General features: G+C 36.2%; 1 protein-coding gene across 1 annotated transcript; it reads left to right on the top strand.

The window, feature by feature from the left end:
- The first annotated feature begins 9,813 nt into the window (after nucleotides 1-9,813).
- LOC127129732 (uncharacterized) lies at nucleotides 9,814-13,447 on the top strand. Its single transcript, XM_051058864.1, has 4 exons — nucleotides 9,814-10,144; nucleotides 10,224-10,463; nucleotides 10,550-13,120; nucleotides 13,227-13,447. The coding sequence occupies exons 1-4, from the start codon at nucleotides 9,883-9,885 to the stop codon at nucleotides 13,262-13,264; spliced, it is 3,111 nt and encodes a 1,036-aa protein (XP_050914821.1). The 5' UTR covers nucleotides 9,814-9,882; the 3' UTR covers nucleotides 13,265-13,447.
- The last annotated feature ends 4,707 nt before the right edge of the window (nucleotides 13,448-18,154 follow it).

Genomic DNA, 18,154 nt, shown 5'->3' with positions numbered 1-18,154 from the left:
TTTTTGTTCGCTTTTTAACTATTCATTTGGATAAATAGAAGTGCGGTGGCGACTCGACTTGTATGATTTACCTTGGATTTAGTCAATATCTCTAATGGTAACGAATACCCTGCTACAGATATCTCTTGGTTACTCTATAAACAGTAGAGCTTACAGAGTATTTAACTCCAGAACCAAGGACATGCTGGAATCTATTAATGTTATGGTTGATAATTCAATTATTATAAAAGGGACTAATGTCGACGAAGATGTTGGAACATCATCTCAGCAGACTAATGCTTCAGAAAATATGGAAGAAATTGAGTCAAACATTGAGAGAACAAGGAATGAATCAGATACTTTTATTGACATTTGAGCTGTATGTTTTTCTGTTTGATTTTGTATGTTTTTTATGGGCATTTTCCCTGAATATTATACCTCTGTGTGCCATGGTATGTACCTCTAACGCACATGTTCTACTACTGCTTTGCTCTATTGTTTTGTTTCTATTGATAAATGTCTGCTTGGTTTATCATATTCTGGCTAAAAAGGGGGAGTAACTAATGTATATTTGTGCTAGTTGTGCTCTTGATTTTTATTATTATTCTCTGTGTGAAGGCCATTTCTTTGAGGGGGAGTATGTTTCCTGTGTGACAGGGGGAGTTATTTTTGTGTTGCTGATCATGACATTCAGAGGGAGTTTGATTTGTTTGTTCTTAGGATGTTGTATACTTGATGTGATGTCAGACAAAATGTCTTGACATTATGTTTCAGAGAATTATGTTTGTGCTTAGGCTGTTGTGTGCTTGTTGTGATGTCAGACAGAATGTTTTGACATTTTATTTCTGAAGGAGGCTTAGAGTGTGAGAGTTTATTTCTCTCTATGTCTTTTCTGTGAGGCTGGGTTTCTACTACTTATTCCTGTTGCGTGTGCCTCTGACATGTCTTGGTGTTATACTAAGTGTTTGTTTGTTTGGTTTTTGTGCTTGTGATTATTGTTGTTGTTTTATCTTTTCTCCAGCTATATGATGCAAATGTTGTTTTAGCCAACATTTGCCAAAGGGGGAGATTGTTAGGTCTGTGCTTTTATGGTTAGCAACAATTTTGTTAAAATATGTATCACAACAAGATGTTGAGCAAGAGGTCGTGACATATTGATCATACATATTTTCAGGTTTTGTTTTACTTCTTGGAAGACTTATTTTATTATGAGATAGATGAAGATTCTTTGAATATTCAGTTATCATATTTGACTGTCCAAGAAGGTTTATTTTAGGAACTCTTGTTTCGTTTCCAGTTGTACAGTTGTTTAATAAAAAGGGATGTTCAGACATTTTAAGGAAACATTAGATCAAATTTGATTGGATTCTGTAGAAGATTGTGCAGACTAGATGTCGAAACATTTAAGGAAATATTTGATTTGATTATGCAGAAGTTTGTGCCGACTGGATATCGAAACATTTAAGGAGACATCAGATTTGATTATGTATAATGGATGTCAAAACATTTAAGGAGACATCAGATTTGATTATGCATAATGGATGTCAAAACATTTAAGGAGACATCGAATTTGATTTGATCAAATATTATGCAGAACAAATATCAAAACATTTAAGGAGATATCAGGTTTGATTTGATTTGTTTTGAATCTGTTGATTTTTTAGCCCGAAGCTCATTCTATTCTAAGGCTATTTAAAGGGTGATTCTAAACCTAAGAAGAGCACGAAGCAGCGTTGTAAATTGTCTTTGTTAGGGTTTAGTTATCATTGTTATTTGTGATACATTCTAGTATCTCTTTGATACTTGAATTGGATTGAGTTTATTGAATTATAATTGTGAATCACTCATGAGATTTTAAGCAAGAGTGTATTTTGTTTCATTGGAATTATGTCTTATGTTCTTTGATTGTTTTTCAGTTGTTATCACTGATGTGTGATTGAAGGGAAGTGAGAAGGGTCTCATATCTAGGAGAGTCTTAGATAGAAATTCCACGGGTAGTGATTAGATGAGAAGTTTGTAAAACCAGAGGTTGTTTAGAAATTCAAACTAATATTGTTATAATGGAATTCCTTCCTGGCTTGGATGCCCCCAGATGTAGGTGAAGTTGCACCAAACTGGGTTAACAATTATTTGTGTTATTTACTTCCTGTTACTTATTTGAACATTAGTATTGTTTGTGTTATGATAATGTCTTGATCCTGGTGTCGTTACATTGTATACGACATATGGGATATTCATACCAGAATTTCATCCTTGAAATGACAACTCATGGCGGGAACCTTCAAAGATGTGGCACTAACTTGGTATATGAGTCTATCGAGATTGTCGGTTACCAGCTACCAAGACCTGACTAAAATGATGGCATAACACTTCTCCGTCACCAAGCATAGAAAGGTGACTACCACCAGTCTTATCAATGTCCGAGAAGGCCCTTCTGAGTCTTTCTAAGAATACATGGTGATGTTCAATGAAGAAACCATCAAAGTCTCCCACCCAAATTAGGAGATGTTCATGCGAACTTTTTAAAACGGTCTGAAAACCTATCACTTTAATGAGTCATTGGCACAGAAGTCAGCCATTAGCATGGATGAGATCATGAGCTGAGCAGAATATTATCTTAAAAGGGAGGAAAGCAACATGGAAACGAGGTCTTGAGACGCTAAAGAAAAAACACAATCCAAACACGAAGGACCCGAGACCAGAAGAGAGAACCACAAACACGGTCTGAGAGATAGGTCAACGATGAAACCTTCTAAGAGACCCTATAATAACTCGTCCGACAATCTTACACCTCTCAATTAAAAACATGTTGATATCTTGAGGGAAGTATATCATCTCAAGTTAATTTCTGAGCCACCTCGTCCTAAAAGGGTCAATGCGCTGTTAGGCAACAATGCAAGAGCGTCACGTTTCTATCATCGCGTGAAAGGCCATCATACCAAGGATTTCCACCACTTGAAAAGAGAAATCGAGAATCTAATTCAAAGGGGTCGGTTATTATCATATGTAAAGGAGACAGAATGAGCGGTAAGGAAAAAAGCCCATCTAAGAGAGAGTCAGATTTGGAAAATACTTCTACAAAAAAAGGAAAGAACAAGGAGGAGATACGTGAAACTGGGGTAACTCAACATACGCTTAATACCATATCGGGAGGTTTTGCTAGGGGATGAGAAACAAGCACGGCCAGGAAAGGATATTCCCGGTCTATAATGCATATATCACTGAACCAAATATCCAAAAAGGATGGAAAACCGACTGTCGTAGCTTTTTCAAAACGAGACTCAGAAGAAATTTTGGCGCATGAGAATGACCTGTTGGTCACAAAAGTGCATATTCAAAATTGGAATGTGAAGAGGGTGTTGATCAATCCAGGTAGTTCAACCGACATCCTGTATTGGAACGCCTTCAAAGGTATGAACATGGCTATATCTGAATTGTTACCTTTCAAGGGCACCCTAGTCGATTTCTTTGGGGAGCATGTTCAAGTGTTAGGACACTTGCCTATTATGACCATTTTTGGAAGTGGAAGCTGTAAGACCCCAATTTTGTCCCTAAGATCCCTCATGGCATCATAACATTGCATTGCATAGCCTCAAGGATCATTGAGCATCTTGGCTTCCTTTCCCTTTGGGTGGGACCTCCTTGTGAGTGGTTTGAGATCACCAGGCATGCTTGAATTGTATATCATTGCTTTTCTTATTTTTGTTTACTAACCAAAAGCACAAAAATATGTCATTAACATTTTTGTTTTGTAGCATTAAGAAATCACAGGTCAAGCACTTCAAGAGCATCCTTTGTGCAAGAACTGAGATATTTTCCTTGGTATAAGTACCACATGATCATTACAAAGAGCTTACATGAGCTAGGGTTCCATTTTGGAGCAATTTCATCAAGTGATAAAGGCCCAAGTTCATCAATACATTTCATGGTCATCTGAGGACCAAAAAACTCAACTATGCAGTCAACTGAGGATTGTGAGGTGGGGAAATAAGTTGAAACACCTCAATCATGTTCAAATGAGACCTATTTGTCATTCTAGTCATCCATCTTGAAGATTCAAAGGTCATGGCAAAAGTTACTAAAAATGGAAAATGACCTGTAATTCAAAGTTTCCAAATTTGGCAAGTTTTTGGTCAACATTCAACTTGACTTGTCAATGTCAAAGAAGTTTCAAATGGATTTTTGGTGAACATGAAAGTTGTAGATCTTTGTCTCCCATTTCCAAAAAGTCCTAATTCATGTCCATATGATGATTGGTTGAGAAGTTATGGTCATTTGATCACAAGGTGTGCATGGAAATTCAAAATGGCCTAACTTTTGATTCAAAGCTCCAAATTGGTCCATTCTTTTTGCAAAATGCTACTCTTGATCAAGACATTTCAAATGAACCATTACCATGCATGAGAGAGGCTTGTATGCCCATTATTTCACATGTGTTCATTTTGGAGGGAATTTCCATAATTCAAATTTGGCTTATGATACAAGCAAAATACCAATTCCATGATGATCCTTATTTACTATTGAGTGAATTTCAGCCCTTGCATGAAGCTTTGCACGTGCAACATGGCCATGTTAGCTCACTTGTGTATTTTTTGCAAATTGCCTTACATTTCCCTAATCATGATTAGCCAAGGCCTAATTGGGATTTCAGCATCTTAGCAAGTGGTATAAATACCAAACCCTAACCATATTCACGAGAGAGAAGCATTTTCAGATCCAAATTTTCAAGTTCCCTCCAAATTTTCTCTCTCTTTGATTCTTGATTTTCTTCACACAAACACCAATAATTCTTGTAGATTCATGATCCTGGTATAATTCTGAGTAAGATCCATCCATTACTTGAAGCAATTGAGCAAGATTTCGTGCAGATTCATGAGCATCCACATGTTGATGGAATTTGAAAATTGAGCTAGATCCAGGTGGTTTCAACTGTTAATTCTTGCACAAAGCTTCAAGTCAAGGATATTGGAGTAGATCTGGAGCATATGAGAGCTTGAGAGCTCGATTTCAGAGAACTGCATTTCCAAGTGAGTTGAAATTCATCATCTCTTTTTGCTGTTTTCTTGTTATAGTTGTGTAGATCTCACTGTGTAGAGCTTGTGCATGTGATTAGATTTGAATTTGGCTTAGAATTGAGCATGTATGGTTGAATGTAAGTTTTGATCCACAAAATGTTTTGCTTCGATCTGGAAATTTTAGGAGGAATTAGATGAAATTAATATGATATTTGGATTCCTTGTGAGAGAGCGGTTCGATTGATGTATGGTTTGTGCATTTCTGCAAATTTCCACGGCGGCGCCACCGCCTGGTTGGTCGGAGAAGACGACCGGAGCTACAACTCCGGCGTCTGGTTATTTGTTAGGGTTTGCCTTGCTGGATCCACGTGTGTTCCATGTGTGCGCCTTCGTGTCCAATTGTTTGGTTGTAATTGCATTGACTAGCCACGCGTTTGCTTTGACTGATGATGTGGTGTGCTGACTAATAAATGAAACGCATCGTTTCATTTTGCCTGGTTGTATGCTGGTGTGTTGCTCGTGTGTGTGAACCATTGGTTGTGTTTGTTTTGACCTGATCCACGCGTACTTTGACCAGTGACTTGGCTGCCAACGCGTTTAGTGAAGTTGTGCGTTTTGGCATTTGAACCAGGACCGTTTGATTGCATTTCGCGCCTGATCGTGTGGTCCTGAATATTTTTTGAATTGATTTAAATAATTGTTTCCCTCCTTTTCTTTTTATTATTTCAATTATTTTGTTCATCTTTAAAAAATCATGAAAAATTAAAAAATGATCCAAATTAACTCCAATTTTTTTTCATAGTTCTGTTTTAATGTCTAGTTTTTTTTAATATTAATTTTGTGATTTGTTAATGTCTGGTTTGTGATGTGTGAATTTTTTTTATCCATGCCATGCTATTTTGATATGTTGTGTTCAATGCTTTGTGAAATCTTCATCTTTGATCCAATTGATCTGATTTTTTGTATGCTTGATCTTCACTCATGATATGATTTTTTGAGCACTGGTTTGGATTTTTTCTCACATGCTATCATTGTTTTTGACACATGAAGATGTATGTGACAATTTGTGTCACATTTTTGACATTGCATTTGTGAATTTTTGTTCACCTATCATTTGAACTTTTCTGGAGTTGATTTTTTGCATAATGTTTGTTCATGACATGAGAAGCTTGCATAAAAAATTTCAAGGTCATTGCATGCATTTCTGTTTTGATTTGAATTTTCTAATTAGGAAGTTCACTTTGTGCATATTTTGTTGTCATTGCATAACATTGATCATTTGATACATTTGCTTATTGAATTGATGCTGGTCCTTTTGAGGACATTTTGTGACATGTTTGAATGTGCATTATGTGGAAGATTGAGTTCTCTTTTGATCATTTGGTTTGGTTTTGAACCTAGTCTTTGCACTAGTGTTTTGTACATAAACTAATTGTGCTTTGTGTTTCAGGTTTGGACATTTAGCATTGATGGTTGATTTGGTCTCACTTTGTGAGATGCAAATGATTTGAGTTCTAACTCTTGTTTGTTTTGTAGGTTCTAATTGATGTGCTTGAGCTCATTTGAATGCTTGAGCATTGTTCATTGAGTTGTGTAACTGTGAATGGTTTCACTGTTTGTCTGTTGATTTTCTGACTGAAATATTAACTGTTTAGTTTTTGTACAGGTACATTAGTTGCTTGCTTTTAGCTCTTGCTTGAGCTTTGGATTGTGGTGGATACACCACTTAGGTAGTTATCTTCTTACTCCATGTAGTCTGGAAGTCCTGTCACCTTTTTGGCAGGCATTTTGCTGGCAAGTCCTCCTTAAGAGGCTCTGTTTGTGTTTGTTTACAAATGTGCCAAAGACCTCCAAGATGAGGCATGTGCTACGTGATAAGACCTCCAAGAGTTGAGGCAATTGACGGATAAAAGGGATTAGTAGCCAATCCCCCGTTATTCAGTGAGTCGTTCATTATGCTCGCACTACGTGCTGATGCTTTTGAACATGAACCCAAGATCTTTGTCCAGTGTCTGTCAAGTGGAATAGGATCTCACTTTCTAGATCCCCACACTTTCTTTATCATGAGCTCACCCAGGCCAGGGTTAAGAGCATGAGGTCTCATCCTCATCATCATCTTTGATCAACTTCACTCTAACTCTCAATGTTAGTGGTTAAGAGCTAACATATTACCCTTGTAGAGTTTGGATTGTTTGTCGAGGTTGATATGACCCCTCTTGACTAAAGCCTACCCTTTTTGTTTTAGCCTCTTGTATGTATATAGTGTGTGATGATTGTTTGCATGTTTGCTTTTGATGTGTTTGCTTTTGATATTTGTTTGTGGTTGGGAGCCGGATATAAGTCCATGTATTGGCATTCTGTTTCCGTTTTGTTGTTAGGAGTCGGGTGTAAGTCCATATATTGACATTCTGTTTCCTTTTTATGGTTGGGAGTCGGATATAAGTCCATGTATTGGCATTCTGTTTCCTTTTATTGAGGATCTCTTATGAGACTTGTGTGATTGCTTTTGCCTTGTGCTTGCTTATTCCAAAGGATGGGAACTTACTTGGATCATCTATATGATCTCAAGAGAGGAACTCCTAGTGTGGTTTTATTCCATATCCATCACCTTTTTGTTTCCTTCATTTCTCCATCTTAACCTAAACCAAAATCTTTTTGTGCAAACATTTGACTTGTTTTCAACATTAGAAACCTAAGCCTTATGTTTTTGATTTTCAAACTTTCTTTTCATAACACTCATTGTGAATTGAATCTTTAAGTCAACTTTGACCATTTTGTATATACTTCTAATTGGTAAATATAACCCATTCAAATTCTTTTGTGGTTTCATGTCCACTTCTTAATCAAAATTTTCATAACCTTTAGCTATTAGGTTTGAGTTATCCTTGTGGTAGATATAATACTCGCCTTTGTCCTTAGTGATGGACAATGAGCCTTCCATGCTTATTATAAGGTTAACCCCTCACTAGCATGTTGAAGCTATCCTCACATGGTGGACTTGTGGTTTTTCAGGTTGAGTTTTCTCCCTTTGATAACAAAAGACCTTAAGGCTTTTGGACCAATCAATCCACTCATTTGTTTTGAAATTTTTTACCCGAACTACGAGGTTTTGATCCTAATCTTTTACAAGAGGGTACGTAGGCAATGGGTTCATCCATCCAAACACAAAAATGTAAATAAACTTGTATATTCTTTCCTCATCTCTTCAATCATGTTTGCACAAATAAAATTTCACAAACAATAACCTTTGCAACAAAGCGTGAAAAGGGCTCCCTAGGAGTACCTAGGATGTTTTGGGTGCCTAACACCTTCTCATTGCATAACCAACCCCCTTATCCAGATCTCTGTTTCTTTTACTAGTTTTATTTGTAAAACTTTTAGGTTTTTGTTCGCTTTCTAACCATTCCTTTGGATAAATAGAAGTGCGGTGGCGACTCGACTTTGTATGATTTACCTTGGATTTAGTCAATATCTCTAATGATAACGAATACACCGCTACAGAAGCAATGCAAAAAAAGCATCAGAGTAAGATAATAATGAACACTTCATCACCCTACAACATTATCATCGGAAGGCCGACATTCAACACTTTGGAAGTTGTGTTATCCACTCTTTACCTAGCCAATAACCATTGGAGGATGGATAAGTAGGAATAGTCAAAGATGACCAGGGCATAGTTAGGAAATGTTATAAAGATAGTTTGAAGTTAAAAAAGAAAGTTCTAGCAAGAGCCATCTATCTTGGAAGATTCCTTGAAGGTGAACCATGTGGACCTCGATCCTAGAGAAGATTTCACAGGAGATAGTTTGACCCTAATCGGAGAGTTAAAAAAGTATAAATTGGAGCCGAGGAATTTCAGCTTACACAAATAGGCTCGGGGCTAATTCCAGGAGGAGGCAACGGAAATCATCAGGGCACTAAGAGACAATGTCGGCCTGTTCGCATGGAAACCATCAGACATGCCCAGGATTGACCCAAATGTCGTATACCATCAATTTTATTTAGACCTAACATCGAAAACGGTTATGCAGAGAAAGCGAAATAATGGAAAAGAGAAAAAGAAAGCAATCACCAAGGAGGTGGATAAACTATTGAAGTCTGAATTCATGCCAGAGATAAAATATCCCACATGACTATCCAATATGATCATGGTAAAAAAGAAATCAATAAAATAACGTATGTACATGTATTTTACCGATCTCAATAAAACATATCTGAATGATCCATATCCGTTACTACATATTAATAAGTTAATCTCAATAAAACATATCCGAATAATCCATATCCGTTACTACATATTAATAAGTTAATTGACGCCACTTCAAATTTCTGACTACTCAACTTCATTAAACTTTTGTTAACTGATAATTAAAGATTCACTCTTTCATTACATTGGGCACCCAAATATTCAGTTTAAGACATAACCAAACTATCTAGACATTTGTGGTATCACAAATCACATGATTGATCATATCCATTTGGAAAACAAATTATACTTTGTATACTTTCCTTAGCTTCTAGATTCACAAAGAAAAAATAAAAAATTTACAAGCATTTATTAACAAATTATAATTCTATTTGAAGCATGTTATTTTGTTCCTATTTCGAAAGTTTGACATTATATATAGACATGATATATGAGAACTAGACACGTAAATAAAACTATCCAACACGTGTCAAATGATAAAAAACATATTTAACTACATCATACGTGTCATTATTCTGAGAGGCCACAACCATGCAAAGGTGGCAAAACACAGTACAAAATTCTTTTGTTCTTTTCTCTATAAACCCTTTAATATTCTCTGTGTAACTCAAATAGAATTATTAAGTTAACACAATTTCTTGAGTAGAAAAAAAGTTGTTACAATTACTTTTTCATTCAATCATGGACTCTAGAGCAATGCAAGATGAACCTCCTCATGATGAGCATGAGAAGAAATCAGTTCTCAAGAAAGTGAAGGCAAAGGCTAAGAAAATTAAGGACACAATCACAAAACCAAAGCATGGTCATCATGATGATCATGAACATGGTCACGGTCATGATCATGATCAATATCAGTATGAAAAGCAACATATTCCTGATGATCATGACCTGGATCAGGAAGATGATGAGGATGATCAAGACCCAGAAATTCATGGAGCACCAAGTAAATTGTTCATCATTTGTTACTTGTTAAGTTCTTTATTTTTCTACATAATGTTTTAGAACTATGTTTCTCTTTGCAGTTTACGATAGTGTCACAGTTAGAAATGTGACACCACAAGTGCAAGGAGTGAATTTTGGAGGAACAAATATTATGGGAGAAGAATATCATCACCATGAGCCAGATAGAACATTTCTTAAGGAACAGAGAACAATGATATCTAAGGTTAATTTGGAGGAAGATCCTCATGCACCAGGAAGTAGATTTGAAGCATATGTTCCAGCTAATTATCAAACCAAGGTCCCTGATCCAACTGGGACAGGTAATTAATTAATTTAATGGTGATTAGTAACAATTTTATCTTGATCAAGTTTTCTAATGTTTTGTTTATGACTAATTTGGTAATAGGTGGTGCAGAAATTGATATTAGTCCAATTGAAAAATCTATGGACAGAATGACTAAACAAAATGAGCCAAAAACTCTTGCAACAATATGTGAAACACAATACCCTTCACCTTGTGTTGGAATTCACAACCAATTTCCACCACAGCTTTCTACAGAAACCAAAACACCTTATCCATCATCAACTATAGCACATGATCAAAGTTTACCACAACTATCTTCTGAAATCAAAACTCAATACCCCAAAAACCATGATCAATTCACACCAGTTTTTAACACTTCAGCGCAAACTCAACACCCTAATATCATCCATCATGACCAAAACTTCCCACATTTCTCAAATGTAACTAAGACTCAATATCCTTCTTCTGTTACAAGCCATGATCATTTCACAACACCGTTACTACCAACTGAACATAAACCTCAACACCATTTTGAAACAAGTCATGACCAAAATTTACCTCAATACTCCAATGCAACAAAAACTACATCAAACTTGCTACCTGTCACAGGCCATGACCAATATCTACCACCGGAATCTCGGTACCATTCTGCTACAAGTCATGATTTAGCATATGAGCCTAAACCTCAACACTCTTCTGCCACAATCCATGACACACATCTGCCACCATATTCTGGTGCAGGAGAATCTGGGTACTCTTCAGCTGGTAGCCATGTTCAATTTAAACCAGAGTTACCAACTGAACATATACCACAACACCCTTTTAACACAAGTCATGGACAATCTTTGCCACAATATTCTATTGTAACTGAACCTAAACTTCAACACCAATCTGTTACAACCTTACCACAGCATTCAAGTGAAATAAAGACTCAATACTCATCTTCTGGAAGCCATGATCAGCTTCGCCCAGAGTTACCAACTGAGCACCATTCTCCACCACATCTAAGTGCCATGAGAACTCAATACCCTTCAGCTGGAAGCCATGATCAGTTTAGAGCAGATTTACCAACCGAGCACCATTCCCCACCACATATCAGTGCCATGAGAACTCAATACCCTTCAGCTGGAAGTCACAATCAGTTTAGAGCAGATTTACCAACTGAGCACCATTCCCCACCACATATCAGTGCCATGAGAACTCAATACACTTCAGCTAGAAGCAACGATCAGTTTAGAGCAGAGTTACCAACCGAGCACCATTCTCCACCACATCTCAGTGCCATGAGAACTGAATACCCTTCACCTGGAGGCCGTGAACGGTTTACACCACAGTTTTCTACAACGGAGACCTCATCAAACCAAAGCAATGACAGCTACACCGACAAAATGTATTCTGCAGCTTCTACCATTGCTGACAAAGCCACCAGTGCTAGAAATGCTGTTGCTTCAAAGCTTGGATACGGTGGTGATGAGAACGAAACAACACAAACAACAATCGATGAGTCAAATCAGACCAGTTATGCAGATAAAATCTCATCTGCAGCCGCTGACAAAGCCACCACTGCTAAAGACATGGTTGCTTCCAAGCTTGGATATGGTGAAAAAGGAGAAACAACAAGTGGTGAAACACCATCGAACCAGACCAGTCTTACAGATAAAATATCATCTGCAACATCTGTAGCAGCTGACAAAGCTGCCGCTGCTAAAGACATGGTCGCTTGGAAGCTTGGGTATGGTGAAAAAGGAGAGACAACAACCGGTGAAACACCATCAAACCAGAGCAGTTATACAGAGAAAATATCATCTGCAACATCTGCAGCAGCAGATAAAGTGGCCACCGCTAAAGATATGGTTGCTTCGAAGCTTGGATATGGTGAAAAAGGAGAAACAGATACTGGTGAAGCACCATCAAACCAGAGTAGTTATACAGAGAAAATATCATCTGCAACATCTGCAGTCACAGATAAAGTCGCCACTGCTAAAGATAACCTGGCATCTAAGCTTGGATATGGTGAAAAAGGAGAAACTGTTGTAACTCCATCGAACCAGAACCAGCGCAGTTATACAGAGAAAATCTCTTCTGCAACGTCTGCAATAGTAGATAAAGCTGCATCGGCTAAAAACAAAGTAGCCTCAAAGCTCGGCTTCGGCGAAACGGAGAGAGATTCTTCTACTGAAGTGTCACCTGCAGAATATGGAAACAGAATTGCAGTTTCCTTGACAGAGAAGTTATCTCCAGTTTCTGGAAAACTTGAAAGAGGAAGTGGGGTTGTAGAACAGGATAAAGGGGTGTCCGTAAAAGACTATGTATCTGAAAAGCTAATACCTGGTGAAGAAGATCGAGCACTTTCTGAGAAAATTTCTGAGGGTTTGTATAAAAAAAGTGTAGATAAAACCGTGAAAGATCTTAATGATGATGATGATAAAAGAGAAGGTAAGGATGTGAGGAAAGTAGTATCTGATGCTGTTCATAAGAGAGATGATGATGATGTTGATGAGGGTAGGAGAAAAGCAGTTAGGGGAAAGGTGACTGAGAGTGAAGAGGTGAAGAAGAGGTTAGGAGGTTGGGATGATGAGATAAAAGGAGAGTTAGGCAAGGGTATGGTTGATATGGTTAAGGATACTGTTGAGTCTTGGTTTGGGAAACCAGGTGAGAAAGAAGCAACTCAAGGTTAGTATTAGTAATGCTTTTTTGGTTTCAATACTTGAATTATGATTGATTCATGCATGCAAAATGCAAAGTTTAGAGGTATGAAAGTGTGAGTTTGATTTTGCAGGAAGTGGTGAAAGAAGACTTCAGGAATCAGCTAATTGAAGAATGCGTTTTTGTTTCTTGTGTGAAATATTATAGTTTTATGTTTATGTAATTTTTGTATCCTGTTTAAACGTGTGTTTTGTTGTAAGTGTTGGGATTTTGATTATGTTATATTTACTATTGTGGATAGTTCAAAGAATGTGTTACTGTTATATGATTAAAGGGGAAATGTTATGTTAATAACTGCATTGTGTTGCTTTCTTTTCTTAGAATTTTTTTATTTGCTTTCAGTTAATTGATTTTTTTTAAAATGTAGTAAAATTTAAAATTTTATTCTAAAACTAAATAAATTGGAAAAAAATTAAATCGTTAAACTTGGGAGAGTATATGATATCACAAGTAAGGTGAGGCATGTGATTTTCAACATATTCTCAAGGAGACTTCTTCATTACCCCACTTCAAAAATGTTGGGTTGGCTACATTTATATATAACAAAATGTATTATAATATTCAAAATTTTAATAACTAAATAAATAATTATAATAAAATAAAGTATTCAATTGTAAAGTGACAGCTTAATTGTGTTGCACTTTAAAAATTTTGTTAGTTAGTTAATTCTTTGATAACTCTATTCTTTGTAACACGTTCGGATCAATTCAATAGACATTCTTTAGCCTAATTTCATTGTAAAGCTATTCCAATAAATTGGTATAAGAATGTTGAAATCGATTGATTTAAGATTTTTCGTTTTTCATTCTTCACAAGACGATCATAATAATTTTGAGAGAAGATAATTTTAAAAAGAAGACAGAAAATTTAGATTTTGGGAGAAAGAAAAAAACTGTACAGAATTGAATTGATTTAACTAGTTACAAGTATAAAAGTTTTTCCTAAGTAGTTTTCAAAAATATCTCGTTTCGACTTAATGCAAATTTTAATACTGAGACTATTTGATTTGTTTTCGAAGACATGTAGATTCCATTATTACAAACTAATAGTCGACTACTACTCTAACGACTACTTTTGACTTCGAATATGTTGAATACATGTTGCTTTGACTCAATCGAGTTCTAACAACAAATAATCATATATTTAACACATTATCCAATTCATTGTGTCTAAGGTATCTATATTCATCATAATTCTCAATCTTTTGAATAACTCCACCTGCACAACTTTTGTCAAGATGTCTGCAATCTGATTCTCATTTGCAGTATTTCAAGTTCATTTTTCCATTTTCTACTTGCTCTATAAGATAATGAAATCTCATTTCAATGTGTTTTTTCCTTCCATGTACTATCAGATTCTTTGTTAAACTGATAGCACACTTGTTATCAACATCATCATTGCTCCATGGGTTTCACCTATAATTTGTTCGATCATATTCACCATCCATGCTTGACATGCACAAAGAAAGGCAACTATGTACTCAGTCTCACATGATGGGAGAGATAAAACTTATTCTTTTTTTAAGCTCCAAGTAACTAGTGCATCACCTAACATAAATACATAATCAACTGTTGATTTTCTATCCTCATCGCCACACCAACTTGAGTCGGTGTATCCCACTAGTTTTCATTTCTTTCCTTCATCTTCTCCAGAAAATAAAATGCCATAGTCTAGTGTTCCTTTGAGATATCTTAGTATTCTCTTGGTATCCTTTTGTCAAGATGTCTGCAATCCAATTCTCATTCTATAGTATTTCAAGTTCATTTTTCCATTTTCTACTTGCTCTATAAGATAATGAAATCTCATCTCAATGTGTTTTTTTCTTCCATGTACTATCAAATTCTTTGTCAAATTGATAGCACACTTGTTATCAACATCATCATTGCTCCATGGGTTTCACCTGTAATCTGTTCGATCATATTCTCCATCTATGCTTGACATGCACAAAGAAAGGCAACTATGTACTCAGTCTCACATGATGGGAGAGATAAAACTTATTCTTTTTTTAAGCTCCAAGTAACTAGTGCATCACCTAACATAAACACATAATCAACTGTTGATTTTCTATCCTCATCGCCACACCAACTTGAGTCGGTGTATCCCACTAGTTTTCATTTCTTTCCTTCATCTTCTCTAGAAATTAAAATGCCATAGTCTAGTGTTCCTTTGAGATATCTTAGTATTCTCTTGGTATCCTTTTGTCAAGATGTCTGCAATCCAATTCTCATTCTATAGTATTTCAAGTTCATTTTTCCATTTTTTACTTGCTCTATAAGATAATGAAATCTCATCTCAATGTGTTTTTTTCTTCCATGTACTATCAGATTCTTTGTCAAACTGATAGCACACTTGTTATCAACATTATCATTGCTCCATGGATTTCACCTGTAATCTGTTCGATCATATTCACCATCCATGCTTGACATGCACAAAGAAAGGCAACTATGTACTCAGTCTCACATGATGGGAGAGATAAAACTTATTCTTTTTTTAAGCTCCAAGTAACTAGTGCATCACCTAACATAAACACATAATCAACTGTTGATTTTCTATCCTCATCGTCACACCAACTTGAGTCAGTGTATCCCACTAGTTTTCATTTCTTTCCTTCATCTTCTCCAGAAAATAAAATGCCATAGTCTAGTGTTCCTTTGAGATATCTTAGTATTATCTTGGTATCCTTTTGTCAAAATGTCTGCAATCCAATTCTCATTCTATAGTATTTCAAGTTCATTTTTCCATTTTCTACTTGCTCTATAAGATAATGAAATCTCATCTCAATGTGTTTTCTTCTTCCATGTACTATCAGGTTCTTTGTCAAATTGATAGCACACTTGTTATCAACATCATCATTGCTCCATGATTTTCACCTATAATATGTTCGATCATATTCACCATCCATGCTTGACATGCACAAAGAAAGGCAACTATGTACTCAGTCTCACATGATGGGAGAGATAAAACTTATTCTTTTTTTAAGCTCCAAGCAACTAGTGTATCACCTAACCTAAACACATAATTAACTGTTGATTTTCTATCCTCATCGCCACACCAACTTGAGTCGGTGTATCCCACTAGTTTGCATTTCTTTCCTTCATCTTCTCTAGAAAATAAAATGCCATAGTCTAGTGTTCCTTTGAGATATCTTAGTATTCTCTTGGTATCCTTTTGTCAAGATGTCTGCAATCCAATTCTCATTCTATAGTATTTCAAGTTCATTTTTCCATTTTCTGCTTGCTCTATAAGATAATGAAATCTCATCTCAATGTGTTTTCTTCTTCCATGTACTATCAGATTCTTTGTCAAACTGATAGCGCACTTGTTATCAACATCATCATTGCTCCATGATTTTCACCTGTAATCTGTTCGATCATATTCACCATCCATGCTTGACATGCACAAAGAAAGGCAACTATGTACTCAGTCTCACATGATGGGAGAGATAAAACTTATTCTTTTTTTAAGCTCCAAGCAACTAGTGCATCATCTAACCTAAACACATAATTAACTGTTGATTTTCTGTCCTCATCGCCACACCAACTTGAGTCGGTGTATCCTACTAGTTTGCATTTCTTTCCTTCATCTTCTCTAGAAAATAAAATGCCATAGTCTAGTGTTCCTTTGAGATATCTTAGTATTCTCTTGGTATCCTTTTGCATTAACCTACTCACCATGCTTACACTGTATGTTAGGTCATGTCTTGTTTGACAAAGAGATCTTAGTGATCCAGTGAGTCTTTTATACTAAGTTGGATCGACTTCATATATATTTGGATCCTTTGTCAGTTGCAATCTTGATTCAGCTGGTGTCGAAGTTGCATTACAATCCTTCATCTCAAATCTTTTAAGTGTCTCACTTGCATATCTTCGTTGGTGTAGCATCAAGTCTCTACTACTCTTGTAGAATTTGATACCAGTGAAATATGAGATATTTTTCAAGTTAGACATTTCAAATTCCCAGCTCATGTCACTTTCGAAGTGTTCGATATCTTTCTTGCAGCTCCTTGTTATCAACATAAAGACAAATTATGAGAAATTCACTCCTGATTCGTCTAACATATACAACATGCCCAGTTGTGCACTTTACAAACTCCTTATTGCTTAGAAAGCCATTTATCTTCTTATTCCATGCTCTTGGAGCTTGTTTGAGTTCACAGGACTTTATGCAACATGTATACCTTGTTTTCGTGGTCTTGCTTCACAAAATCGTCTGGTTGTGCTACATAGACTTCTTCATTTAAGGGGCTATTGAGAAATGCACATTTCACTTCCATCCGACACATATATCAGTTTTTCATGTTTGCTAGGCCAACAACCAACCTAGTTGTTTTGATCCTAGCAACTGGTGCAAAAACTTCATCAAAGTTGATTCCTTATCTCTGAAGAAATCCTTTGGCAACAAGTTTTGATTTGTTTCTAGTTACTTCTCCTTTTGGATTCAGCTTCACTTTGTACACCCACTTCACATCAATTTCCTTCTTTTCTTGTGAAAATTCGACTAGTGACCAAGTTTTGTTCACTTTTATGGACTTTAGTTCCTCCATCGTTTCTTACATCCACTTCGAGTCCTTCAATGCCTCAGTTACATTGATTGGCTCAGTGTCTACATAGAAATTATAGTGTACCAACTCACCTTCATCAATTACCACATCATCTTATATGATCACACATTCCTACAACCTTATAGGTATGTTTCTTATCTTTTGAGGTTTTCTTGTGCCTGCTTGAACCTCACCTCCTTCTTGTCGAATTCCATTATCAGCTTCACTAGCCGGTTCATCACATATGATTCTCACTAAATCCTTCCTGACATTGCTATTCTAATTCCACTTCTTCAGCTCATCTAAGATCACATCTCTAATGATCATAACTTACTTCCTCAAGGGATCAAATAGTTTGTATCCCCCAGTTACGTGATATCCTATTAGGATCATCTGGCTCGATTTGTCATCACTCAACTGGTCAGTCACATGTCTATGTGCTATGGGTTCAAACAACTTCA

The sequence above is a fragment of the Lathyrus oleraceus genome, chromosome 1 (assembly GCF_024323335.1).
Source record: "Lathyrus oleraceus cultivar Zhongwan6 chromosome 1, CAAS_Psat_ZW6_1.0, whole genome shotgun sequence".
NCBI lineage: Eukaryota > Viridiplantae > Streptophyta > Magnoliopsida > Fabales > Fabaceae > Lathyrus > Lathyrus oleraceus.
Note: the sequence above shows the minus strand (reverse complement) of the source record. Positions and strands in the feature narration are given on the sequence as shown.